This window comes from Cervus canadensis, chromosome 8 (genome assembly GCF_019320065.1).
Source record: "Cervus canadensis isolate Bull #8, Minnesota chromosome 8, ASM1932006v1, whole genome shotgun sequence".
NCBI classification, from domain to species: Eukaryota; Metazoa; Chordata; class Mammalia; order Artiodactyla; family Cervidae; genus Cervus; species Cervus canadensis.
Genome location: NC_057393.1, coordinates 56,172,998 through 56,198,122, shown reverse-complemented (window position 1 = coordinate 56,198,122; position 25,125 = coordinate 56,172,998). Strand labels below are relative to the sequence as shown.

Here is a 25,125-nt window from a genome sequence, read left to right as displayed (position 1 = left end):
GGACCTACCGAGATTGCTCAACTAGTCCACATAGTATGTTTGCTTAGATGGGGTGAGGGGCCAGAAGTGAACTAAAGCTCTTTACCAGTTGTCCATGGATTGATCAACAGAGGACTGTTTGCTTGCTTGTGATTTGTCATGTACACACACACCCAACTCTAAGCCACAAGAGAGCAGGGGCCTGGCTCACTACTGTTTCCCCAGGCCCAGAGCACTGCCAGGCACCCAGTAAGGACCTGTTGACTGACGAAATATTCTGTTCACAGAAACAGCAAGAGACAATCAACATTGCCACTGTTTTAAGTTCCTAGGTTTTGAAAACTGATACTGGAGCCCTGTACTGGAAAACTGTACTGGAGCCATTCCTCAACTGCAAGTCAAGACTCCTGGCTTTTTCACACCCCACTGGGCTGCATGTGGTCTTGGAGGCACTTCTTCCAGGTTACCCTTCTCTAACCTCAGGCAAACACGGATGGATATGAGGGACCCAGCAGATGCTCTCTGAAGAACAGGAAGGAAGAATGAACATGAAAACCTCAAAGAAAAGAGGATTTTGTCTTGATTTCATCTCAGAGACATATTTCTTTTTTGAATTGTTCACCAGATAGTGGGACGCTGGGGCAGCAGGGCACAGATTATCAAAAGCAAGAAAGGCAGCAGTGGTCTTCTGAGTAAGGGATACACAATGATCTATTGGAGTGGAGGGAAAATATTATAACTTTTATCAACATTTATTTTTGTTTCCTCCTTTATCTGTTTGCATGCTTTATATTGTGTGTTATATCAATGCATACATAATTTATCAATTAAAAGTATACACATACTCAAGTGTTTGCTTAAAACATTTTTTACTAATAGGTAGGGTTATACAATCAGACTGTTAGAGGCCATAGGAGAATGAAGCCTGATCTGGGAGAACCTGGGGCCCTCCGGGCAGGAAGCTCTGGGCTGATGAAAAGCACATTATAACACCCATGCCTTGACAGTACAGGTCTTTAATGGGTTTTTCTTCTCCAGCACTGTATAGGTGCAGGTCTTCTTGTTGAGGACTGCCTGACACTTGTCTCTGTCATAATCCGTAGGTATAGCTGCACTGTCATTGAGAGAAGAACAACACCTGTTAGAAGGAACAGGATGCCCAGCCTCCCTGGGGGCTAACTTTGAGCTGGAAGCTGCCCAAACTCCAGGTGTCTGGAGTGCCCCTTACCTACATAAGGGATTAACATGTCACCCTCAGAAATCTGCACCCCAATACACAGGGCCTGAACTATGAACACAGACCATCCCTGACATCATGGCTAAATTCCATCCTGCACATGCTGGACCGCAGCGAGTTCCAACAGGCTCAGAGGTCTGGACTCCTCTGAGGCCAGGCAGCTTACTTCAGCCTGACTCTTTTTGTCCTTGCTGCTCAAGAAGTAGCCAGCAGTACTGTTGCTTGAATGTGAGAAGGGAACTGTCGTCCCAACCCTGGCACGGAGGGCCTGTTATGTCAGGAGCTATCTCAGCAACGGGAGCAATGGATCACTTCAGTCAGGGACCATGGAGCCCAGGGAGAAGATGATGAAAACTGGAAAATATCTCCCTGGGGAGAATCCACCCACACATTCAAGGGTGCAAACAATTTTAGGGCTCATTGCCCTCTTGAAACGCACCTATAAACTCCAGATTTAAATTGCCCATCTTCAAAGTGCATACAAAATACAAAATAGCCATCTCCATGGCCTTTATGACAACGTTTCTTCCCACAAAGTGACCTTTGACTTATTTTAACAAAAGAGGACGTTTCAATCCTATTCCCAAAGGGTAATATGGAAACCAAAGGAAACACTGGAAGAAGCTTTTCCCAAGGGTGGGTGACCTGGGTAGTGGGGAGTCCAGAGCAGCCTGGGCCTGGACCACCAACCTGAAGCTCGATTGCTTCTGGGCAGCTTCAGATGTGGACAGTGTCCCCTAAAGAGTGCAATGAGTTAAGAAATTCCCCCAAAGAAAATTTTATCAAAATATGTATCACCAAAAATAAAAAAATTCACAAGAGAAACTTCATAGGCGGTGATATAATTGTAGGAGAAAGGGGTTGAAAACTCTGAGCAGTAGAGAAAATGTGCCGATTTCCTCCATGTGGAGCTCTGTGCTGAGTGAGATAGGCAAGATGGCAGGAAACAGGGAAGGGGCTCTGTGGGCTCTGACTTGAAGTCAGTTTCTATCCCAGGATCGAGGGACATAACTGGTCTAGAGAAGACGTTAAATGTGATTTAAGTTAATGAATTTAAATGAATCTGTGTGTGTGTTAGTAGCTCAGTAGTGTTCAGCTCTTTGTGATCCATGGACTGTTGCCCGAGGCTCCTCTGTCCATGGAACTCTGCAGGCAATAACACTGGAGTGGTTTGCCATTCCTTTCTCTAGATGATCTTCCTGACCCAGGGATCCAACCCATTTCTCTTATGTTTCCTGCATGGCAGGAGGGTTCTTTACTGACTGAGCCACCAGGGTAGCCTGAATTTATATGAAGAATCTCATTTAATTAATTTATTTTTTTGGCCTTACTTCTCATCTTGCAGGATCTTTGTTCGCCAACCAGAAATTGAACCCAGGCCCATGGCAGTGAAAATGCCAAGTCCTAAACACTGAACCACCAGGGAACTCCCTCATTTAATTCTCATATTCACTTAATTATCCCTATTTTATGGTGAGGAAACTGAGTCTCAGAGAGATTAAGAAACTTATACAGGGTCACACAGCTGGTATACAAGGGAATGGAGATTCAGACTCAGTTACTCTGGCCCCAGCATCGAGGCTCTTTTCACTTCACTGTTTTCCACACTAGGTCCATGAGACCCCTAGAAAAGGATCACATTGACATGGCTGTGATGAGGCATCACAGAGGTGGGTGGGGAGGGTCAAATCTAGTGGACAAGGATGCTTTGGCCACTGTGGAGGGGTACTCTGATGTCAGAGAGGAATGGCTTAGTGGGTTTAATCTTGCTGATGCTATCACACTCCAGAGTCACATTGACACTTGATACAGAGACAAAAATCAGGTTTCAGGAGCACAGAATCAAGATTCAGTTGTAATATATGACTCAGTCAAGGCAATACCTGCAAACCTGCTTCGGGTTGCCAGACATACAGTCTCTGGATCTGATATTCCTTTTGTTCCACTTAGCACTTGGCATGGGTTATGCTCACCAAATGGATTCAGAACTTTCCAGGTACTTAAACTTCAGTAACACTCGGGTGTTTTGATTTAAGTCAAGTGTTTGTGCTTCTATTCCTTGGTGGTAGGTATCACAAGACTCTCTGAGGCACCTATTAAAATCCAAATTGCATGGCCTCATGTAGATCCTGACTCAGTAGGTTTCAGAGGTGGGCCCCAGGAATCTGTACTTCATTAAGCTTCTCAGATGAGTCTGGGATCAGGCAAGTTTGGGGAACACTTCTTTACACTAATGCTTCTATCATCAAAGCCACTCTTGTTCTTGTGAAACACTATAGGGCCAAGACTGATGTCAAGACGACAGATGGATGGGGGTGGGGAGGAGTGGAGGTGGAATGGCTGATTTGGATGCAACTGCTGAGGAAACAGGAGAATTAGGACCACTTTGCAGGTACTCTCTGCTTTATTGGCCCAAGTACCAGAACTTTGGCATCCAGAAGAAAACATCTGCACAAGCTTTCGGGTGACTTGAGTTAAACTTGAGCAGTGAAGCAACTTCGGGTGTAGAATACAAAGTTCACTACACAGCATCCTTTGCTCCTCACATTCATACCCTCTGCCTGTGTTCAGAGCCATTCCTGTTCCTGCAAATTGCCACGGGCCAAGCGAGGCTGCAGGAAAGCCAGATCCCTTCTAGAACAGCTCCAGACTGTTGGGTACCCTTTCCTGTTTTTAGCAACCCATATGGATATAGATATTTAATAATAAAAGTTATTATCAAGATTCAAAAATGACCTAAAAGAAATAAGACTGAGGTAGAAGCAACCCATTAACAGATACATGGATAAACAAAATGTGATTATATATATATATGTGTATACATATATAACAGTATCTATAGATATCTATGTATCCATACAGATAATCTATAGATATCTATATATCTATATATAATATAGACATAATTTAATACATTTAAATTTATAGATAAGATGTATTATTATATATTTAAATTTAATTATATTTATCTAATACATATGTGATATAATATATTGAATGTAATTTTCTCCTTTTTTTAAAATTTTCTCCTTTTTAAAGCTGAAAAATGTTTGTGAAACATTATTCAGCTTTAAAAAGGAAGGAAATTCTGAGACATGCTACAACATGAATGATTCTTGAGGACATTATACTGATATAAGCCAGTGTGGGTGTTCAGGATGAGCCTCCCCAATATGTGCCACTTTTTCATTAAGCTTATTTTGAGCTAAAAGCAACAGACCCATTGCAGGCTCAGAAGAAACTACTGCCCCCCCCCCAAATCCCTAGGAAGTATTTAAATTGAGGATTCTTCCCAGAGAAGAGTTATTACCAGAGACAAATTGTATTTAAGTGACCCCATTTATATGTCAGGGCAAACATCTGAGTGACTGAACTGATCGAAACATCTAATTATGAAACGTGTACTCTTACTCTTTTCATCCTGTGAATGACTCTTCTGTCCTTGCAAACCCCAAGCCCGTATCTCTTTCCTTAGCACAGGATGGCATATGTAACTCATTTTACCTGCCTTTGTGCTTCTGTCTCTAAACCTCTCATGTTTGTGGGATTCCCGTACATATGAAAATAAATTTAATTATTTCCTGTTAATCAGTCTCATGTAAATTTAATTCTTAGCCAGAAAAGCCTGAGGAGGGGGGAGTTTTCTTTCTTTCCAATACCAGTCATAAAAGGACAAATAGTGTACAACTCCACTTAGGGTTGTCAAATTCATAGAAACAGAGTAGAACGGCGCCAGGAACTAGGGAGAGTAGGAGATGGGGAGTTATTGTTTAATGGGTCTGGGATTTTAGTTTGGGAAGAAGAAAGACATCTGGAGATGGATGGTAGAGATGGTTGCACAAAAATGCAAATACACTTAATGCCACTGAAAGTTACTTTTTAAAATGGTTAAAATGGTAAATTTTATGTTATGTATATTTTACCATGATTTAAAAAAAGAAAAGAAAGAAATAGGATTGAAAACTAAACTTCCTTCAAGATGGGATTTGGGGATTTTGGTTTTTTTGTTTGTTTTTTTAATTTTTTGGCATGGCTGCCCAGCATGTGGGATCTTAGTCCCCCAACCAGGAATCAAGTCTGAGCCCTTTGCATTGGAAGAAACGAGTCTCCACGGCTGGACCACCAGGGAAGCCCCAGGATGGGATTTTGAAAGAGGGAGTAGCTGTTCCTCAGACAGCAGCCCAGCAGTGGCTGCCTCCCCCTCTCAGCCCGGTTGGCTTGAGACTTACGTGTTGCAACAGTGAATCCCAGCTTCGTCACAATGACAGCTTTCACAGTTGTCAGTGTTCCAGTCTGATTTCAGCTGGTGTGTGACTCCATTGAGATCCTTGCATCCTAAAATAATGCATGTGGCATCATCAGCAGAGTCTTAAAGTTATGCAACCAGAAAAAGGACACTGGGGCTAGTTGGTACCCTCTACTCCACCCCACTCAGAGAGAGAGAATCGCAATGATTTTACAAGCATCTCAAAAAAGAACTCATGTACTCATTCATGGCTAAATTCAGTACTTTCTAACTCATACTACTTTTTTTTTTTTTAGTTGGAGGCTAATTACTTTACAATATTGTAGTGGTTTTTGCCATACATTGACATGAATCAGCCATGGATTTACATGTGTTCCCCATCCTGAACCCCCCTTCCCACCTCCCTAACTCATACTACTTATCATATTTTCCTTATAACAAGATTAAATCTATCCAGAGTTCATTTCAGAACGGACATTTCAAGAAAATCTAAGCCTCTCCCTCTTGAACTAGATAGCTATTATGAGCCAAAATTGCCTGATAGCTAACTTGCCAAACCTGAGATAGAGAAAAAAAGAAAAAAAAGAATCCACCTGCCAATGAAGAAGACTTCGGTTCAGTCTCTGGGTCAAGAAGATCCCCTGAAGAAGGAAATGGCAACCCACTCTGTTATGCTTGCCTGGGAAATCCCACGGACAGAGGACCCTGGCGGGCTACAGTTCATGGGGTTGCAAAAGAGTTGAACTTGACTTAGAAACTAAACAACAGCAACAAATTATGAGCCTTGGAGTACTTAGGGCGACTTTTTTCTGCTATATTATCTCTGGATAAATGCCTCTTTTCTCCTCTTTTACTTGGTTTTCAACCTCAAAAGCACATATGAAACATCTTGGACACTTAAAAAAAACAAAACAACAACAACAAAAAAAAACCCTGTGCCTGGGTCCTAACACAGAACAAAGAAATCAGAATCTCTGGGCATGGGGCCCAGGCTGCCATATTTTTGGACATCTCCCTCAGTTGGTTCAAATGTTCAATCATGAATGAGAACCATTGCTGTCGATCCACGGTGGTCTGTGGCTCTCATGTTTGCTTGAGGGACCAGCAACATTAGGACCACCTGAGCTCATGAGACATGAAGACTCACTCCACTCCAGGCCCACAGAATCAGAATCTGTACTTTAGTAAGAGTCCCAGAGGGTTTGCACACACAGTTAGTGTTTGAGAAGTACTGGAATAATCAATGACTCTCAACCCTAACTGCATGTAGGAGTCAATCAAGAAGCTTCTAAATATGTAGATCCTATCCTTGAGATTCTGATTTACCTGGTTTTTTTCTTTTCTTTTTTTTTTTCTAGATTCTGATTTACCTGGTTTTGAATCAGGCCTGAACATTAGTAAGCTTCAAAAATTCTCCAGGCAATTCTCATACAGCTAGGATTGAGAACCACTTTCTTATATAAATGGAATGTTGAAGTACCTCATTTTACTCCATTTATACATCTGCCCTAACCCTCTATCTCATGCAGATTTAAGGTTATTCATCTGCCAATAGTTTATATTTACTGAGATACAATCAAATAACAAAACATTGAAAAGTCAGGACTTACCATTAGATGTAGAGCTCTCATTAGGTATGAAATAGCATTGGGCATTGCATAAAGTCACAAAGGTGGCTAAAACCACAAAGCTGCCCAGAAGAGCATTCTGTAAAGTAAAGAAGGGTCAGGGAAGAAGAATGAATGGATTCAGTTGGTAATTATTGACTGAGTGTCCTGTATGGGGGGTAGCTCAGGGCCCTGCTAGACTCTGACAGGTGATTCGAAGGTAGAGTTTCTATCTTCAGATAATCTAACAAAAAAACAAGATCTATACAGTTACTAAAATTAACTGGGGAAAAAGCAAAATGTGAGTGAAAAGTCATAGAGCAATCATTTTAGTGTGCTATTTTCTTACAGAGGAGTTCAGGAAACCCTTGTGGATAGATTTTTAGCTGCTTTGCAGGGCATGTATAATTTAAACGACAGAAATAAGGGAATGAAAAGAGTTTCAAGAAGATAATAGAACGATGAGAAAAATAATAAAACATTGACAAAGATATGAAGACAAATAAACCACAATTGGAGACTTGCTGGAGCTAATTGGGATAGTTAAGTTTCTTAGGCCACAAGGCTAAGAACTTCAGTTTCCAGATGATAAAAGCATTGCTGATGGCTGATGAACATATCAGCTCATCTAGGCTGATATTGAATCTGCAGAACAAAGGAAAGCATCAGGTTGCTCTTGTCATCATTTTGAGGTAAGCAAACTAAACAAATAAACTTTAAGGTGGGAATTTCCAAGAACCTTTTAAAAAGGAAGATGGGATGAGGGTACTTTTTCTTTAAGTGTCTAAAATTAATTATGAGCTGATGCTACTTGAAGTAGTGTGTTGCTGATATAAAGAGAGACAAATAAATGGAACAAGATAGAAAACCCAGAAAAAATACTTATTTATGAGTAAATATACATTATTAAAATAAATTTAGTCTTTGAAATCTGTAGAGAATGACTATCCAATAAATGGTATTAGAACAAATGGTGAACTATTTGAGGAAGAAAAAAAGTTAATTTTCTACTTTAGTTCTCACAATAAAATACTTTCTAAAAGGATTCAAAGGTTACATTTTTACAATAAGACCATAAACTAATCACAGAAATACAGGCAAATATTCGAAGCAGAAAAGGAAAAGAAAATAAATAGGTTTAAATATGTAAAAGTTGTAAGTCATAAAATTAAAAAAACAATTATCAAATTTGGAGAACATCAATATATGAAGAGTTTCTATACATCAATGAGAATAAGAGAAGCATAGCTGAAAAACGATAAAGGAAACAAAGTGACATTTCACACACACAGGCACAGACCCTAATAGAAATGATGAATAAATACATGAGAAAGTTCCACTGACACATAACACAAGAAATGTAACCATGTAGATAAAACAGAATCATAACAGGGTGACAAAAATAATGATTTAATTTATAACACCCAGAGGGAAATAGAGACATATATGGGAAGTAAAATGCACAAGGGTGGTTTGTATTAGAACAATTTTTATGGAGTGTATATCCATTCAAATTCTTAAAACTATTTACAACCTCTGCCTTCATCACTTCTAAGTCTTTTCACTTCTAAGACTTGATCCTAAATAGAACAGCACAGAGGATATCAACTTCTCCTCAAGGATGTTCACTGCTGTGGGAAAATAGAAATAATCAATGCTCAAGAACAGGACTGGTTTAGAAGATGGAGATTCAGAGAAGAAACCGGTCAACTGAGAAAGTAAGAGAAAATGAAGTGATGTGAGTAAACGATCACTATATATCATTAAGTGAAATACAGGTTACAAAGCAGTTTGCTTGGTGTGATTCCTACAATGTAAAAAGATACAGAGAGAGACTGATGGTTTTGTGGCACATTTTAACAAGTCATTTTTGAGCTGAGGGATTATGACTATTTCTTCTTTGGACTTTTATTTTCTAAATTGTCCACAATGAAATGCCTTGATTTTATAATCAAAGAAATAAATGAATTCTCACAACAAACCCCCCACACATTTAACTCACTCCAGGACTTGAGGCTGCACCTGCTCTCCCTGTTTTCTTCTTTTGAATAATCTTCAGCTTAAGATCACTGTGAAAACCTGAATGTTTTCTCAAAAAAAAAAAAAAAAAACCAGCCTCATTAGCAAAATTTCTGCTCTCTTCATCCAAAAAGGGGGCTACTGGAAGGGGGGAAATGATCACAGAAATCTTGAAGGTCTTGTTTCACCGAGTCTCAGAACAGAGATGTCAATGAACATGAGCCAGGGTTGTGGACCAGGGTGAGTGAGGAGTGCACAATTCCCATAACTCCTGCAGGTCTGAGCAGAGGCCCGTGATTCAGTGACTGGAAGATGGAATCCAAACATGGTGACACAGGGAGAACCAGTTATTCAGTTTTGAGATTAACCAATTGACACTGTCTCAAAAATAGCTTGCCACTGGCATGCATTTTCTCTCTCTCTCTCTCTCTCTCCCTCTCTCTCCCCTCGTGAAAAGAGAGGTTCCCCTACTTGGGTGGGCATCACCTGGGTTGCTAATAAGGAACACCCAGTCTCAAGCTCATTGAAGAAGGATAGGGCCTGGGGCTTTGAATATTTACCAAGTGCCCCAGGTGAGAAGCACAAGAGAAATTAACAAACCCAGTGCTGCTGCAATGTGCATATGAATCCCTGGGGGATCTTATTAAATAAAAAGCAGGTTCTGATTCAGTGGAATTTAATGAGTCCTCATTCTAGCAAGCTCCCTGACAATGCCAATATTGCTTGTCTGAGGACCACTTCTAAACAGAGAAACTAAACTTCCTTCCTGTTCCCATATTCTAGTCTTCCACAGTCCCTCCCTCCTTTCTCTGCTTCCTTTCCTGTCTTCAGTAAACATGGGCCCCTGGTACCTGCAGGCACAGGGGACGGTGCAGCTATAAGGTTGGCATCTGTTATATTTTCTAGACGGTGGGGCTTTGTGCTCAGCCTTAGATGAAGCAGGCTGGTGGTGCTCCTAGAAATTGTGTCCTTTGAGCTAAATCACTGCTCCTGGAAGAGACTTGTCCTTATGATCAAGAGTCAGGGGTCTTCAGAGGGAGTCTGAGGCTGGGCAGGGCTGTAGCTTAGGGTTAAGTTCACCCTGAAGCTGGAGGAGGGGGTCTGAGCGGAATTGGGAGGATCCCACCATTTTTCTACTATTTCTAGCTCTGTCTCAAGACAGTTTCTGAAGCGTGGCCTGAGGGAGGATCCTCTCCAGCATCACTTTCTACTTCTTCCGGGGTGGGGGGCCACTTCCTTCTCCTTCCCTTGCACCCTGAGTGCAGCCCACTCCATTCCCTTTTACTTATTCTACAAAAGGATACTTTTAAAAAGATCAAGTTTAAATTAAAGACAGAGAAGGGTCTGGATGAGTTTTTATAGATTTTGATGCACATTTCTTTCTTAATACAACTTGAAACAATGAAAAGGGTCTAGGGTGTTGCCCCCAAATTTCACTGAACATAAAAATCACCTGGGCAGCTTAAAAACCCTGCAACTCAGGCAGGCCTCACTGCAGACCAATTAAATCAGAATATCTGGGATGGGAGTCAGGTATCAGTATTTTTCACTGCCCCCCAGGTGATTCCACTGCACAGGCAAGTTTAGGGACCACTGGCCTAGAGAGAGGGGCTCCTGGGTTCACGTCTCAGCTGCCCAACAGGCTCCTGGTGAGATCCCTGAGGCAGCTTCTTGCCTTCCCCAGGTTCAGTTTCCTGTAAAATGACACAGTGCTGTAGCTCTGAAGTTATATTTAATTTCACAAATCACTCACTCAAAGCCAAGGAATTAAAGAATTAGAGACATATATGAAACCCAATTTAATCCCCAAATTACTGGAAGAAACAACAGCTTAGAAAACAGAAATAATGCTAAATTCACAAAGATGTTCCCAAGCTTCCAGATGCTCCTCCTCCTACAGATTGTATTTCAAGTATAGAAGATTCATGACCAGGTCACATTTACCCTGAATAGTACTCAGTAGAAACATCCATCACAGTTTATGAAAATAAAGACTCTACATATCTTTTTTTTTCCTTTTCTTTTCTGTATGAAACCCAGTTACCTACCATTGTGATGAGCAGGAGTCCTTGCAGGCATGTGCATCCAGGGAAAGTCACACTGCACTTATATCAGAGACGGCAACCGCATGTTTGGCATCATTAGAAAAGATAACACGCCAAGGTCACATTCAGTGTTTACAGAGGCTTGACTATCAACAGGAAAGTATGGTTTCAGATGATTTATGAGTCGTTCATAAATCAGGTCTCCACCCCAATCATGTGTTTACCCTTGCTGTTCCCACCCCCAATATGCATTTGCCTCTGATGGGAAAGAGCAGAGGAAGAGAACTCTGCTTTCCTGAGCCTTCCCTTGTGCTGAGTGGGTGGTTAAGCACAGGGCCTGTATCTTTTTTGATTTCACACACAAAGAAATGAAGACTTACAAAGTCAGGTGTAGAAGGTGGGCTTCAAGAAGGAACATAAGAATAGTTTAGTGGTCAGCCCAGCAGGCTTCCTGAGGGTATGTTTTGAGACAACAGAAATGTCCCAAGCCACTCTCCATGGCTTGAGGACACAGCACCCTTGCAGCGAGGGTTCCCTGGACAACCCAGACTTTCTAAAACCCCTCTTCAATCTGAAGTCGTTGCTCCTGACTACATCAGGCAAGCTTTCCTTCTCTTTGTTCAACCATGATCTTCTGAAAAGCCCTGCATGCCCATGATGGCCTTTGGGGAGTGGCATCAAAGAGAACCTTCTGGTATATTTGAGGAACTTAGCATTTTACTAATTTGCTCGGGCTGCCATAACAAAATACTTTAGACTGGGTGGCTTAAACAACAGACATTTATTTTCCCACAATTCTGGAGGCTAGAAGTCTGAGATCAAGGCTGTTAGCAGGGTTGATTTCTGCTGAAGTCTCTCTCTTGGGCTTGTAAGATGGCCACCTTCTCGCTGTGCCTTCACATGGTCTTCTCTCTAAGCACATCTGTGTCCTAATCTCCTTTTCTTACAAGGATACCAGTCATATTGGATTATGGTACAGTCTAATAATGACCTCACTTTACCTCTTTAAAGGCCCTATCTTGAGTACAGTCATTTCCTGAGGTACTAGGGCTTAGGATTTCAACATACGAATTTGGGGGTTAACACAATTCAACCCATAGCACCATTATATCCCCAAGTGTCCCCCTACAGCTTGCCACAGTGCCTAAAATTTCACCCTGGGTTTTCTTCTGCCCACAGAGGTTCACCTCTTACTTGATTGGCTCTTAGAGCTCTTCAGAGCTGGCCATGGTGATCTTTTCCAGTGCCAGCCTCTACCTCCCCTAAAATAAGCCTTACATCCCCAACACTGCTTGGGGGAGCTCTCCTGTCCCCCTTAAGGGGCTACCTTCCTTCTCACCAGGGACCCCAAAGGCCCCTGCAAACTTCTGCTTTCATCTCATGTGTTTAAACTGCCCGCTGCTGCCTTGAAGTTCCTGAAAGTCAGGGGCACATTTGGCATGGTTCATGGCCCTTTGGTCTCTTTTGAAACAGGTGTGAAGAATCTCACACAATGTGAGTCCCATCACACCTAAGCAGCACCTAGGACTTGCCGTCCTAGAATCCTTGTCACAGGTGTGTGACTTCAGCTCCACACTCCAGACACACTGAGCAAGACCCCCTTAAGAAGGACACATGGCAACTGCCACTATACAGAGTCTCCCATGAGAGATGGCTGACGCTACTCCCAAGGTGAGGGTGTCCAGAGCGCGGTGTCAATGGCATGAGCGGCAGTGACTGTGAACAAAGGCAGTGACGTCTTGCTGGAGCCGTGAGGTTTGGGAGTCTATCTGCCCTCGTGGCAACCAAGCCTATCTCTCTGGCCTTCCACAAAGCCTGTGAGCTGCCTGACATCTTTAATAAATTTCTTTCCTACTCACAGACTGGAGTAGGTTTGTTGCTTGCCATTAAAAGCTCTGTGACCAATTAGCGACCGTAACTTATTCCTGTCCATGTTCCTCCCAATGACTGACCCAATGCCTGGCACAAAGCAGGCATGCAGGATAGAATCACACTAGGTGATTCCAGGTATTCCAGCAAAGGAAAAAGATCCTGACGTTGTCAACCAGGGCCATAGCTAGATAGTGCTCACCAGCTATTCACTAGGTGCTACAAGGAAGGCAGTGCCTATCTGTGTCCAGAGGAGCTGAGCTGGGGCTTCTGATGGGGAAGGGATTTTGTGAGCAAGTATGGGGTCTGTCCACAGGGAGCGGGGAGGAAGGAGCGCGAAAATGAACAGTCCTCAGATGGTGCTGCAGCCAGCTCTGTCCAAACCTGCCTGACAAATTTTCACAGTTTGATCCTATTTCAATTTCATAGACTGAAAGGACTTTTTTTTTTTTTATTAGTTGGAGGCTAATTACTGAAAGGACTTAATTTACTTTTTTTATTTTAGATTTTTATACACACACACGCACGCAGTGGTAGAAACAAAGAGAACGTGGAGATAAGCAAAATAAATTCTGTGAAATTAAAAAAAAAAAATTCCGTGGTTGTCCTGCCTGAAGAGAACTATTGTCAGCATTTTGGAAGATTTCCTTTAAGAACTTTCTATGTATATCTATCTATCTATCTATCTATCTATATGTACCATGGATTGTAACCTGCCAGTCTCCTCTGTCCATGGAATTCTCTAGGCAAGAATACTGGAATGGGTAGCCATTCCCTTCTCCAAGGGATCTTTCTGACCCAAGGATCGAAACTGGGTCTCCCGCATTGCAGACAGTTTCCTTACTGTCTGAGCCACCGGGGAAGCCCCAGGTATATTTTCATTAAGGAAAGGCAAAAATCATAAGCACTTTCCCCCAAGATAGAACATGTACATAATACTATACATAGGCTATAGAATGTCATTACAGAATCTGCTTTTCTCATTTAGCAATACTCTGACCGTCTTTGTATATTAACTATTTTAATGCCTACATTTTATTCCATAGAATGGCTGGGCTCTCATTTACTTAATCAACCTCCTCTTGTTGAACACTCAGGTTGTTTCTGACTTTTTTTTTTAAGACTTAGGAACACCAACCTAGGGATTTTGTTTTTTAGATAAAAATACTACTTTCTATACTACTTTCCTTAGGATATATTCATAGAGGTAGAAATTCTGGGTTGGAAGTATTATTTCATTATTTGCTAACCTGAAAGGTGGGAAATGTTACTTTGTTTTAGTTTACTTTTTTCTGATAATTGGCAAGATTGGACATTTTTGGTATATTTATTTGTCAACTGCATTTCTCCTCTTGTGGGTAGCACATTGCCTTGTTCTTTTACCTACTTTTCTATTTTGATAGTATTTATATTTTTCTTTTGGATGAGTAAATAGGCTTTTAATATATTAAAGATATTAATCTTCAACTGTCACAAATGTTAAAATTTTTTCCTCACTTTTTTTTATTTAGAACACTGACTCTGGAGATTGAACTAAGGAACGAGTAATTATCCTCACCTCTATTTTTACCTTTAATGTGGTATTTTGACATACAGAGATTTTAGCCTTTTTCTTAGATCTATTGGGTATTGACTGTGCAGTTCCTGCTTTTATTTATGCATGATTAATAGCTAGAAAGGTCATGAGGTTCCCTTTTGGTGGTGTACCACATTTCAGAACATTTTGCTTTCAAATAGGTAATTGCATGTATCTGATAAAAACATTTAAGAAAAAAAACCTCTCGTCTTGTCTCCCAGACTCTCAGTTTCTCTAGTTAGAACTGGCTATTACTGATCCCTTAAATATCCATCTTCCTAGAGACGGTTTATACAGACATATTTGTGTGCACTTGCCTTTTGAAACACCATTCATAGCATGTTGCACACATTGTTCTGCATTTGCTTTTTCCTCTTTTCCTCTTAGCTTTCTACTCTTTTTAATACTTGCCTAATAGAGATTTGAGTTCGATCCCTGGGTCAGGAAGATCCCCTGGAGAAGAAAATGGCAACCCACTCCAATATTCTTGCCTGGGAAATCCCATGGACAGAGGATGCTGGTGGGGTCAAATGAGCCCATGGGCTCACAAATGAGTTGGACACAAATTTGCAACTAAACATTAATAATATCCTACCATCTGGCTATAGGGTAACAAGTCTCTTATTGATGAGATCACTATTTAAGTTGCTTCCAGGTTTTACTCTTACTAACCATGCTGCTACAAACATGCCTTTGAACCCCATTCCCATTAAAAAAAAAAAAAAACTTTTATCTTTAAATAATTTAAGATTCACAAGAATTTGCGAAAACAGTACAGAGAGTTCCTGTGTATCATCAGCCAGCTTTTGCCAATGATAACATCTTAAATAACCATGGAACCTTTTCAAACCAACAAGAGATCGACCTTGGTACAATGTTAACGTACTAAAACTAAACTATAACTTTACTCTGATTTTATTGGTTTTCATATGCACTTTATGGCAATTTCGTGTGTCCAATTGCCACTTAACAGCACTTCCCACTTGCCTTCCTGGGCCTTTTCTACTTGTGTTATTTTCAAAGCAGCATGGGGATAAGTGGAGGTGCCCCAACACACGTGACATCTTACAACAGCTTTGTCCTCGCCCAAATAACACTGGACACTGCCTAGCCTTTTCATGATCGACAATCTCTACCAGATGGTCTTTATAAACGTCCTTGGTTCATTGTCAATTTATCTCTGGATGTGTGTGTGTGTTTGAGAGAGAGAGAGAGAGCCTGGAATAGCAGGGAGAGTCTAGGATTCATACCACTTTAAAAATATTTCACAAATTTGTTCCTTACTTTTTTCCACAAAGATGGACATGATAAATTAAAAACAAATATGACATATTGGGGCAAGGGGAAAATGATTTCAACTAGTCCAGTGACTCCACAGCTGCCTGGGTGTGTGATCCTGGGCAACACACTCTAAGGAGTGGCACAAGCTTCCTAGTGCTGAAAAGTCAGTATCGCTTCGGAAGGCTTAGGATCCTGCACTCTGCAGGCAGGCAGACCAGAGCTGGACTCCTGATTCCAAAATGTTTACTGTGTGTTCTCCAGCAAGTTACTTAACCTCTCTATGTTTAACTATTCATCTAAAAGGGGGACTATAATAGCACCTACTCTGTCGAGTTGTTCTGAAAATTAAAGGGGGTAAAAGTACTAAAAGTAAAGCCAGATCACCTCCAGTGGTTTCTCATCCTGCTCAGAGTCAGGCTGGAGTCCTTCCGGGCCCATCAGCTCCTCCATGACCCTTGGCCCCCTGGCCCCTCTGACCATGTCTTCCCTGCAAGCCAGTCGCAGGATCCATGCCTATGGGCCTTGCCCTCCTTGCAGACCCCCAGACATCTCCAGATCTTTACCCAAATGTCACCTTCTCTGGAGGTCCTTTCCTGAGCAGCTACAGACCATCTACCCACAGGCCCATCCTCCTACCTGCCTCCTCTCCCCTTCCCCACTTCATTTCTCTGCCAGGCCCTGATCATCACAACACCTGTTTCTCATTGTCTCTCCCTCCCCCAGCTAGAATATCAGCTCCTTTAGGGCTGGTACTTTCACTCTTTTGCTCATGTCTTTATTCCCAACCCTCAGAAAAGTGCCTGGCACAGAGTAGGGGCTCAACAATTTGTGTTGAGGGATTGAAAAACAAAAAAGGGCTTGCACAGTTCCTAACACCCAGTTCGTGCTTTGTAAATGGAACCACAGCTGTATAAACTGAGAATGATGGTAACACCCACCAGGCCTGCTGCGAGATTTAAACTAAACCATGTAAGTCCGAAGGGTTGTAGAAAGTGTAAAGTGCTATGCAAATAGGGGAGGAGAGTTCTTATTACAAGGTTGTTTATTGATAAGCTTTTTACTCATTAGAACCTTCATTAATTGTTTGGACTGCTGCTTGGATCTCAACAGATCACAGCCTGTCACAGATTAACCATGTGCAGGTTCGTTTGTCCCCATCAAGGTGCAAAGCTTACTGTTCCATGTTCTGCTGGTACAACTTGCCAGGATAAATGCTTGGCGAGGGGGCACACATGCTCTCCACCTTGTTCCAGCAGCGTGTGCCAGTCTCTTCCTCCACCCAAGTCACTACTGACCTCTGGGGGGCATTTGCCACACCATCCCAGGCTCCAACTATCCGGAGAGAAAATTTTCCATTACTCTCCTTTGAAATTGATTTTAATTTATTTATTTTATTTATTTAATTTAATTCATTTTAATAATTTAATTTAATTTTTATTTTTAAATTTAATTTATTTAATCTTTCTGTAATTAAAAAGGACAATGTGAAGACACTCTCCGGGGGAAGCTGGCTTGCTTGGCAGCCAGGTCTTTAAGGGGAGTAGTGTCCTGGTGGGGTTGCCGTGTTCTAGGCTGTAATGTTCTGCAGAGAAAGCTGGGTCTACAGACCAAAGCATTGCATGTTCTGGTCTGTGAACCCACAGGGTTGCACCAAACTCCCCAGAAGCCCATATATGAATGCTGACCTAACCAGGTCCCTCTATCACACTGGGTAGCACAGAAGGGAAAAGAAACTGCATGTGTCGGGAGGCTGCCCTGTGGCAGCACTCTAGTGGCCAGTGAGGGGCTTCCTGGCAAGATCTCTGAGTTCTCCCACTCTGCAGACTGGGACAGAAGACCCTCTCACTGTCCAAGAGCTCATGAAAAAGAGCGCCTGATTGGAACTCAGATATGCTCTCTCCAAACTCCACTCTCTCCTGTGTCACTGCATCTGTGGGCCTGTCTCTTCTTTTAGAAAATGCCGCCTGAGGAGTGCAGAATCAGAGGGAGATTTAGACCAAAGGCTAAGACAGAAGTACGTTCTAATCAAAGTTCTGCCCCTCCTAAAACCTGGGGCAAATTTCTTAACATTTCTGATCCTTATTTTTCTCATTTATTAAGTAGAGATGATGATCTCCATCCCAAAGAATTGGCCTGAAAAAATAATGAGAAATGTGTCTAAAGTGTTCAACCCAGTTCTAAGTAAAGGGTGATGTCATCTTTTTTTTTTTATTATAAAAGTATTTTAGTATAAAAGTATTTAATGTATAATATTATATTAGTTTCAGATGTACAATATAGTAATTCAACATTTAAATACATTACAAAATGATCACCACAATAGTCTAGTAGCCATCTGTCTTCATACAGTTCTTAACAGTTTTATTGACCATATTCTTTATGTTGTGTTATACTCCTCTGATTTATTTATTTTATAACTGAAAGTTTATACTTAATCGCTTTCACCTGTTTCACTCAAGCCGCCATCTTGTTCCTTCTGGTGACCACTGGTCTTTTCTCTGTATCTATGAGTCTGTTTACTTTTTCTTTGTCCATTTGTTTTGCTTTTCCATACATTTCACTTATAAGCGAACTAATACAGTATTGGTCTTTCTCTGACTTATTTCACTTAACATAATACCCTCTAGATCCATCCATTTTGTTGCAAATGGCAAGATTTCGTTCTTTTTTTATGGGTGAGTAGTACTCTTGCCTGGAGAAACCCAGGGACGGTGGAGCCTGGTGGGCTGCTGTCTATGGGGTCCCACAGAGTCGGACACAACTGAAGTGACTTAGCAGAAGCAGCAGCAGCAGTATTCCATTGTATGCCAAATCTTCTTTATCCATTCTTCTACCGATAGACACTTAGGTTGCTTCCATATCTTGACTATGGTAAATAATGCTGCAATGAACACAGGGATGCACATATCTTTTTGAGTTAGTGCTTTCATTTTCTTCAGGTAAATACTCGGAAATGGAATTACTGGATTGTATTCTATTTTAATTTTTTGAGGAACCTCTGCGCTGTTTTCCATAGTGGCTGTACCAACTTACATTCCCATCTACAGTGCACAAAGTTTTCCTTTTCTGCACATCCTCACCAATGCTTCTTATTTGTTTTTTTTATGATGAAGACCACTCTGACAGGTGTAAGGTGGTATCTCATTATGGTTTTGATTTGCACTTCTCTAAAGATTAGCCTCTATTCCTATGACTGTTGGCCATCTGTATGAATTCTTTGGAAGCTTTTGCACAGTGAAGGAAACCATCAACAAAACAAAAAGGCAGCCTACTAAATGGGAGAAGATATTTGCAAACAGTATATCCTGCAAGGGTTAATATTCAAAACATGTACATATCTCAAGCAACTCGGTTCCCAAAACCCAAATAATCATGACCAAATGGGCAGAGGATCTGAGTAGGCATTTTTCCAAAGAAGACATACAGATGGCCAACAGGCACATATTATGATTTTTGGTGATGACTGGTGCCACCAAGTAGCAGCAGCTTGTTGCATTCTTCTCCCCTGGGAGTCTGGCGGCCAAGGCCTCCTCTGCTCTGGGACGTGCCGCTGATGCCCTGCTTGGTTCTGTCTCTGTAATATCCCATCTGCTTTCACACTGGGGACAGTTCCATGAGCCACAAGCATGAAAGCACCCTTTACTGGGAAAGCACCCTTCCCAACATGTGGTATATAGCTGGTGATTCTGGAGAAGAGGGAAGATAGAAGCAGTTACCTTCTATAGGTGGGTGACCTCTATGCATGTAGGCTTTTATTTACTAATTTCCTCTCAGAGGTAGCCTCAATGTCACATTTTATGAGATATCTTGTGAAATCCCATTATATTTGCTAGGTAAACACTTTTCCTGATGATCTCAAAACCTTACTTCCCTATAGTTTGGTTCTTTTCTGTAATTTCACAGGTAGGCCTTTAAGAAAAGGTGGGTAAAATACTGGCACATGGAAGAAGAGTTTTGATGCATTTGTTTGATAAATATTGGCTGAGTGACTGTTTAAAGTTTTCTGATCGTACAGAAACCTTTTAAGTCTCAATCCAGGATTATCTTATTTTCAGAGATACAACTTTCCTTCTCTTAACCCCAGGGGAGTCATGTTTGCTAAAGTGATAAATAGCCTGTCTTTTAATAAAATTAACATAGATCGCTGCTTCCAATGGGAGAGAGATGTTGCCAAAAAACATTGCTGGCTCTTTATGTTTATGTATTTTTTTGCCAAGTTGATTTTACAAGTGAACCTTTAAAATGTTTTACCGTAACAAACTGTATTATATCGGTTAAACAGAAACTATTGTAATCAGCAGCATCTCAGAACTAGAGGGACCCTCCAAGGACTGTGTGCTCTGACTTTATGGACAAGGACTGAGATTGGGAGAATCCAGTGATTAGCTAATAAATGGCAGAGTTCCATACATTGTCAAGGGAAATGACTGTAGTCTCAGGGAGTGGAGCAAAGGGCAGATAAAGAATGAAAGTGGGTCACCTCAGGTTCATCCGAAGTATAGAAATAATAGGACCAACCTGCTTATCTCCCAGGGTGATCTCCCATTTGAGGAAATTGATAGACAGCAAAGAATAAATATAAAACACTTTAAGACAAACTAAGCTTTTCTTGCTATAACCATAGCAAAGAGTGTTCAGGAGTTCCTGGTGAACAACTGTTGGTCTAATTTTTAATGTTTTGGGATGAGCCTTCTTTGAAATGGAAAATACTGTTTTGCCAGCAGGAATTCAGTCCTGCTGACACTTGGGATTAAGCAGATGATGATGGGAGAGAATACGACATTCTCTAAGATGTCCTTGGGAAACCGGGCTTTGAAATGGAGCCTCCATAATAGACATTGTTCTTGTAGATAATTTTTCACAGAGCCTATAGAGCCAGACAAGAATGATCAAGGCACATTTCCAAATCAGTCTCAGCCACATTCTTGTGTCTTCTATATTGCTGTTTCTGGGAATATGGGCTACCGTGGTTAGAGGTGTAACTTCCCCTGAAATGCGGTTTGTCACACAAAAGAGGGTGGATTCCAGTGAGACGTCAGCCAGAGTGAGGTCCTCAGCACCTCACCTTCTGCTGCACCCACTGGAGCCAAACCTGGGGAGCAGCTTTACAAGTCCCAATCCTCAGCTCTGCCCCATGAGTTGCTCAGCATCCATAGAATCACACAGCCCACAGTGGAGGCTGCTACAAGATGGGTACCCAGGATCAGGGTGGCCCCCACTCACTAGTCTTCAAGGTGATTACTTATCTCCCATCTCTCACTCTGCATTCCTTCCAGAGCCTGTTCAGATTGTTTTCACTTCTCTTAAACCTCCCACACACCTGTGAAGCTTCCTTCACATCCAGAAGATAATCTCATAGGTAACAGAGGTGAGAACTGCCCACCTGCCCCTACACAGTGACCTGCACCTTCTCCTATTCCTATCCTTTCCCTTCAGGTGCCTTTTCTCTATCAGACTTACTGTCTGTATCCCACCCCACCCCCACCTCACACACAGACACACACAGACACACACACACAGACACAGACACACACAGACACACACACACACACACACCTTCCTAGGGACTTTCCCCAGCCTGCCTGGTGACAGGTGGTCATGAAGGTGCAGATGGAAAAGTATCCAGCACTCGAGAGTTGTCGAGCTCCCAGCCAGGGAAAGTGTGATCCTCACCAAAGAACCATCCTCCCTGAAGGCCCACCCAGCCCCCTGTCAGTTTTTCACTTTAGAGCCTGATACCCTACGACTGGGAACTGGGAGGCCTAGCATGCTGCAGTCCATGGGATCACAAAGAGTTGGACACGATAGGGCGGCTGAACAACACCCCCACCACCACCTCCATCCTCGGGAGGACCAGTTTCTGCGTTAGCCAGGATGCCATCCATTAGAAAAATGAACTCAAATGAACATAGGCCACATTTTGGGTTCAAGCATTCAGACCAGGGGTAAACTAGCTTCTGGGTTTAGGGGATCAGACCTTGTCAGGCCTTGTGATATGAGTTTTCACTCTCCAAGGACTTCACTGGCTGTCCAGGGGTTAAGACTCCCTGCCTCCACTGCAGGGGGCATGGGTCTGATCCCTGGGCAGGGAACTAAGATCCCACATGCTGCATGGCCTGGCCAAAGAAAAACAAAGGAAAGAAAAAGTTTTACTCTCCAGAAATCAAAAAGATGGAGGCTGATGATAGTCCATATATTAATTTATGCCAAATGAGTATTTCCATCTATTTTAATACAATAAGATGAATTCACTGCCATTTGCCAAAAGATGCAGCAGAGGAGACTTAAACACCAATAGAACAGCAGGAATGTCACAGGTGTGGGTTTCCTGAACCATCCAGGAACAATGTAAATGCCATGAGCCATGTCCGCCTTGAATAGGTGTTGAAAGAATGAGCTTGAAGCTGACAAGCCATGGACCAGGAAGATTTCTGGTGAATTAGTTGTTGTTTTTTTTTCCCGTAAGGCAATTGAAACCCTGATCTGGAGGAGTGTAAAAACAACAGACGCAAATGAAACACTGAAACAAAGAAAAGGAGCTAAAGCAAACATATCTGGGATTAGCTACCAGAACCTGAGAAACAAAAGCAAGTTTTGTTCCAGAGAAATCGGAGACCCAGGCATCCCCAAGGAAGCTCAGAAGTCTCATTTGTCAAGTGGATTAAAGGCTATTTGGTCAAGGATCATGTGTTCACAGCTTAGAGTGACTGCGCAAAGAACCCGGGAACCACTGCCTCCCTGACCTTGGCCAGGGCTGTCCAAAGGCTGCACCCTTTGTGAAGCTGATGCTTGCCTTCTTTTGAAGATAAGGCGATGACAGTAAGGCTCTGTGGACAGATAGCTTGTTCCTTTTCTCTGGAATAGTATTCAAAACATTGAGCAACCAATAGGACTGGACCACCGACCCACCAGTACGGCTGGCAATGTGTCTAGGGGACCCTGCTGTACTAGGTGTTACATCTTCGATTTCTGTGCCTGGTGAGGTGGAGGGGTCAGGTTCTTAGCTGAATGGAGGCACTCAGGGGTTTCAGGGCAGTAGTCATTGATTCGCCAGGACACCTGAACTGATGCCTGCCAGCATCACCAGCCTTGACGCTCTCCTACAGAGCACCTACAAAGTAAAGCACCCCCCAGAACCAGGGAAGACAGTTAGCCAGCAACCTTTACAGTCTTGCTATGAGCAGAACCTTCCAGAACCACCTAAGAATTGAGGGCTAAGAGGTAGGAATAGAGCAGGAGCCAACACAGCAGGCCCCTCATAACTGCTGATATGTGTCACCTCATTGAGTTCTCACTCCCATTTTATTAATGGGACAATCGAGGCTTAGAGGGATGCAGAAATCGATCTGGGTTTTCAGGTGGTGAGAAGGAGGCAAGATCTGAACTCTGGTCTGCTGACTCAAAGCCTGTGGTCTCTTTTTTGTAAACCTTTTATTTTTACATTGAAATATAGTTAATTTACAATGTTGTGTTAATTTCTGGTATATAGCAAAGCGATTCATATATAGATATGTATGTGTATATATTTATTTTTCAGATTCTTCTCCAGTATATGTTATTACAAGAGAAGGTCCTTGTGCTACACAGTAGGGTCCTTGTTGTTTACTATTTTATATATAGTAGTATGTATATTTTAGTCCCAAACTCCTAACTTATTCCTCTCTCCATTCCCCTTTGGTAACCATAAGTTTGTTTTCCATGTCTGTGAGTTTCTTTCTGTTTTGTAAATAAGTTCATTTGTATCATTTTTAAAGATCCATATATTGGTATAACTGTCCTCCTTTTATGGTCTTCCCACACCTGCCTGAAGGGCCCTGCAGCCGCTGGATTCAAGCAAAAAGAAATAAGCACCATGGAGCCAGAGCACCAGGATGGCAGCTGCTACCTGGATGGGGTTTTCAGGCCAGGGAAATCCAATGCCTTCTTCCTTTCCCTTCCTGCTCCCTTGACAATAGGTCTGAGCCTCCCATAGCTTTTGGCATCAGGAAATTCCAATAGATGCTAATCAGCCTAACAATTTTGGCCGAGGTTAACAACCCACATGCTTTTATTTTTCAAACCCACCCTTCCTTTTAGGCATTCACTTGGGAAATAAGTGCCTCTCAGACTTTGTTAAATAACCATGGTTAACTAACTGAAAAGGAGCATACAGCTAATTCAGTAGTGACCTTGGGCAAATGGATCGCTCTCCCCAGGTCTCAGGTTCCTCTTTGGCGACTGAAGGAGAGTCCTCAAGAGGACATTTGAGGTGATAAGCTCAAATGCTTCAGTGGCAGTAGGAAACATGAGTGAAGTGGGTGTGGTATTTAGATGTTAAACACAAGTTAAGAAGAGCCTTCACTTCTCTGAGTAAATTTGCATTCTGTTTCTCATGAAATGTATTATCACTTCCAGTTTGTCTTGCTTTATCTCAGTTTTGATGGAGACATATGTGTAGAAGGTAACAGGGAACTGGGCCAGTGTGATAAGTGACTGCTGACACCCAGTTTAAGAAGACAATAGGAGTGGCAGCCTTCATGCTGGCCCAGGGAGTGTTAGTAACCCATGACCAAAGGGCCAGCACAACTACGCATCAGCCAGCTGTTTTAAGGCCTCAGTTATAGCTTTGATTTCTGATATTTTCTGATACTATTATTATTTATTTTTAAAAATAATTTTATTTATTCATTTATGGCTGTGCTGGGCCTTTGTTCCTGCATGGACTTTTCTCTAGTTGCGGGGAGCAGGGTCTACTCTATAGTTGTGGTGCGTGGGCTTCTCACTGTGGTGGCTTCTCTTGCTGTGGAGCAAGGATTCTAGAGTGCACAGGCTACAGTAGTTGTGGTCCTTGGGCTCTAGAGCACAGGCTCAATAGTTGTGGCACACAGTCTTTGTTGCTCCAAGGCATGTGGGATCTTCCCGGATCAGGGATTGCACCAGTATCTCCTGCCTTGACTGGCAGATTCTTTAGCACTGAGCCACCTGGGAAGCCCCTATTATTATTTATAAATGAAGACATAGGCAATAAGCATGCAAACTTAAAAGTGCATATATTTACTCTTTGGATATATTGGTCAAATACACTATCAGAAAACAAACGGGACTAATTTTAGACAAGTATTATAGACTGAACGTTTGTGCCTCCTATGTTGAAGTCCTACCCCACCACTGTGATCCTCTCTTAAGGATATATCTGGCAGGTTCCACTAACTACAAGCTTGTGTATGGCAATGGCTGGGAAACTTAATATGAAGTGCCTTTAACGACAGTATAAAAGCAAATAGACA

The 25,125-nt window shown here is 42.1% G+C and overlaps 1 protein-coding gene across 2 annotated transcripts in view; it reads right to left on the bottom strand.

Annotated features, from left to right (window-relative positions):
- Positions 1 to 815: 815 nt before the first annotated feature.
- MSMB (microseminoprotein beta) overlaps positions 816 to 25,125 on the bottom strand; it is a 46,041-nt gene continuing 21,731 nt past the window's right edge. The window contains exons 2-6 of one of the 2 annotated variants that reach the window (XM_043476322.1): positions 11,137 to 11,279; positions 7,073 to 7,169; positions 6,056 to 6,103; positions 5,446 to 5,551; positions 816 to 1,093 (exon numbers count right to left, since the gene is read on the bottom strand). In XM_043476322.1, the coding sequence (XP_043332257.1) occupies positions 964 to 1,093; positions 5,446 to 5,551; positions 6,056 to 6,103; positions 7,073 to 7,169; positions 11,137 to 11,139 (384 nt within the window). In that variant the 5' untranslated portion in view covers positions 11,140 to 11,279 and the 3' untranslated portion in view covers positions 816 to 963. The remainder of the gene's footprint in view (positions 1,094 to 5,445; positions 5,552 to 6,055; positions 6,104 to 7,072; positions 7,170 to 11,136; positions 11,280 to 25,125) is intronic. The other variant, XM_043476324.1, reaches the window with a different exon arrangement.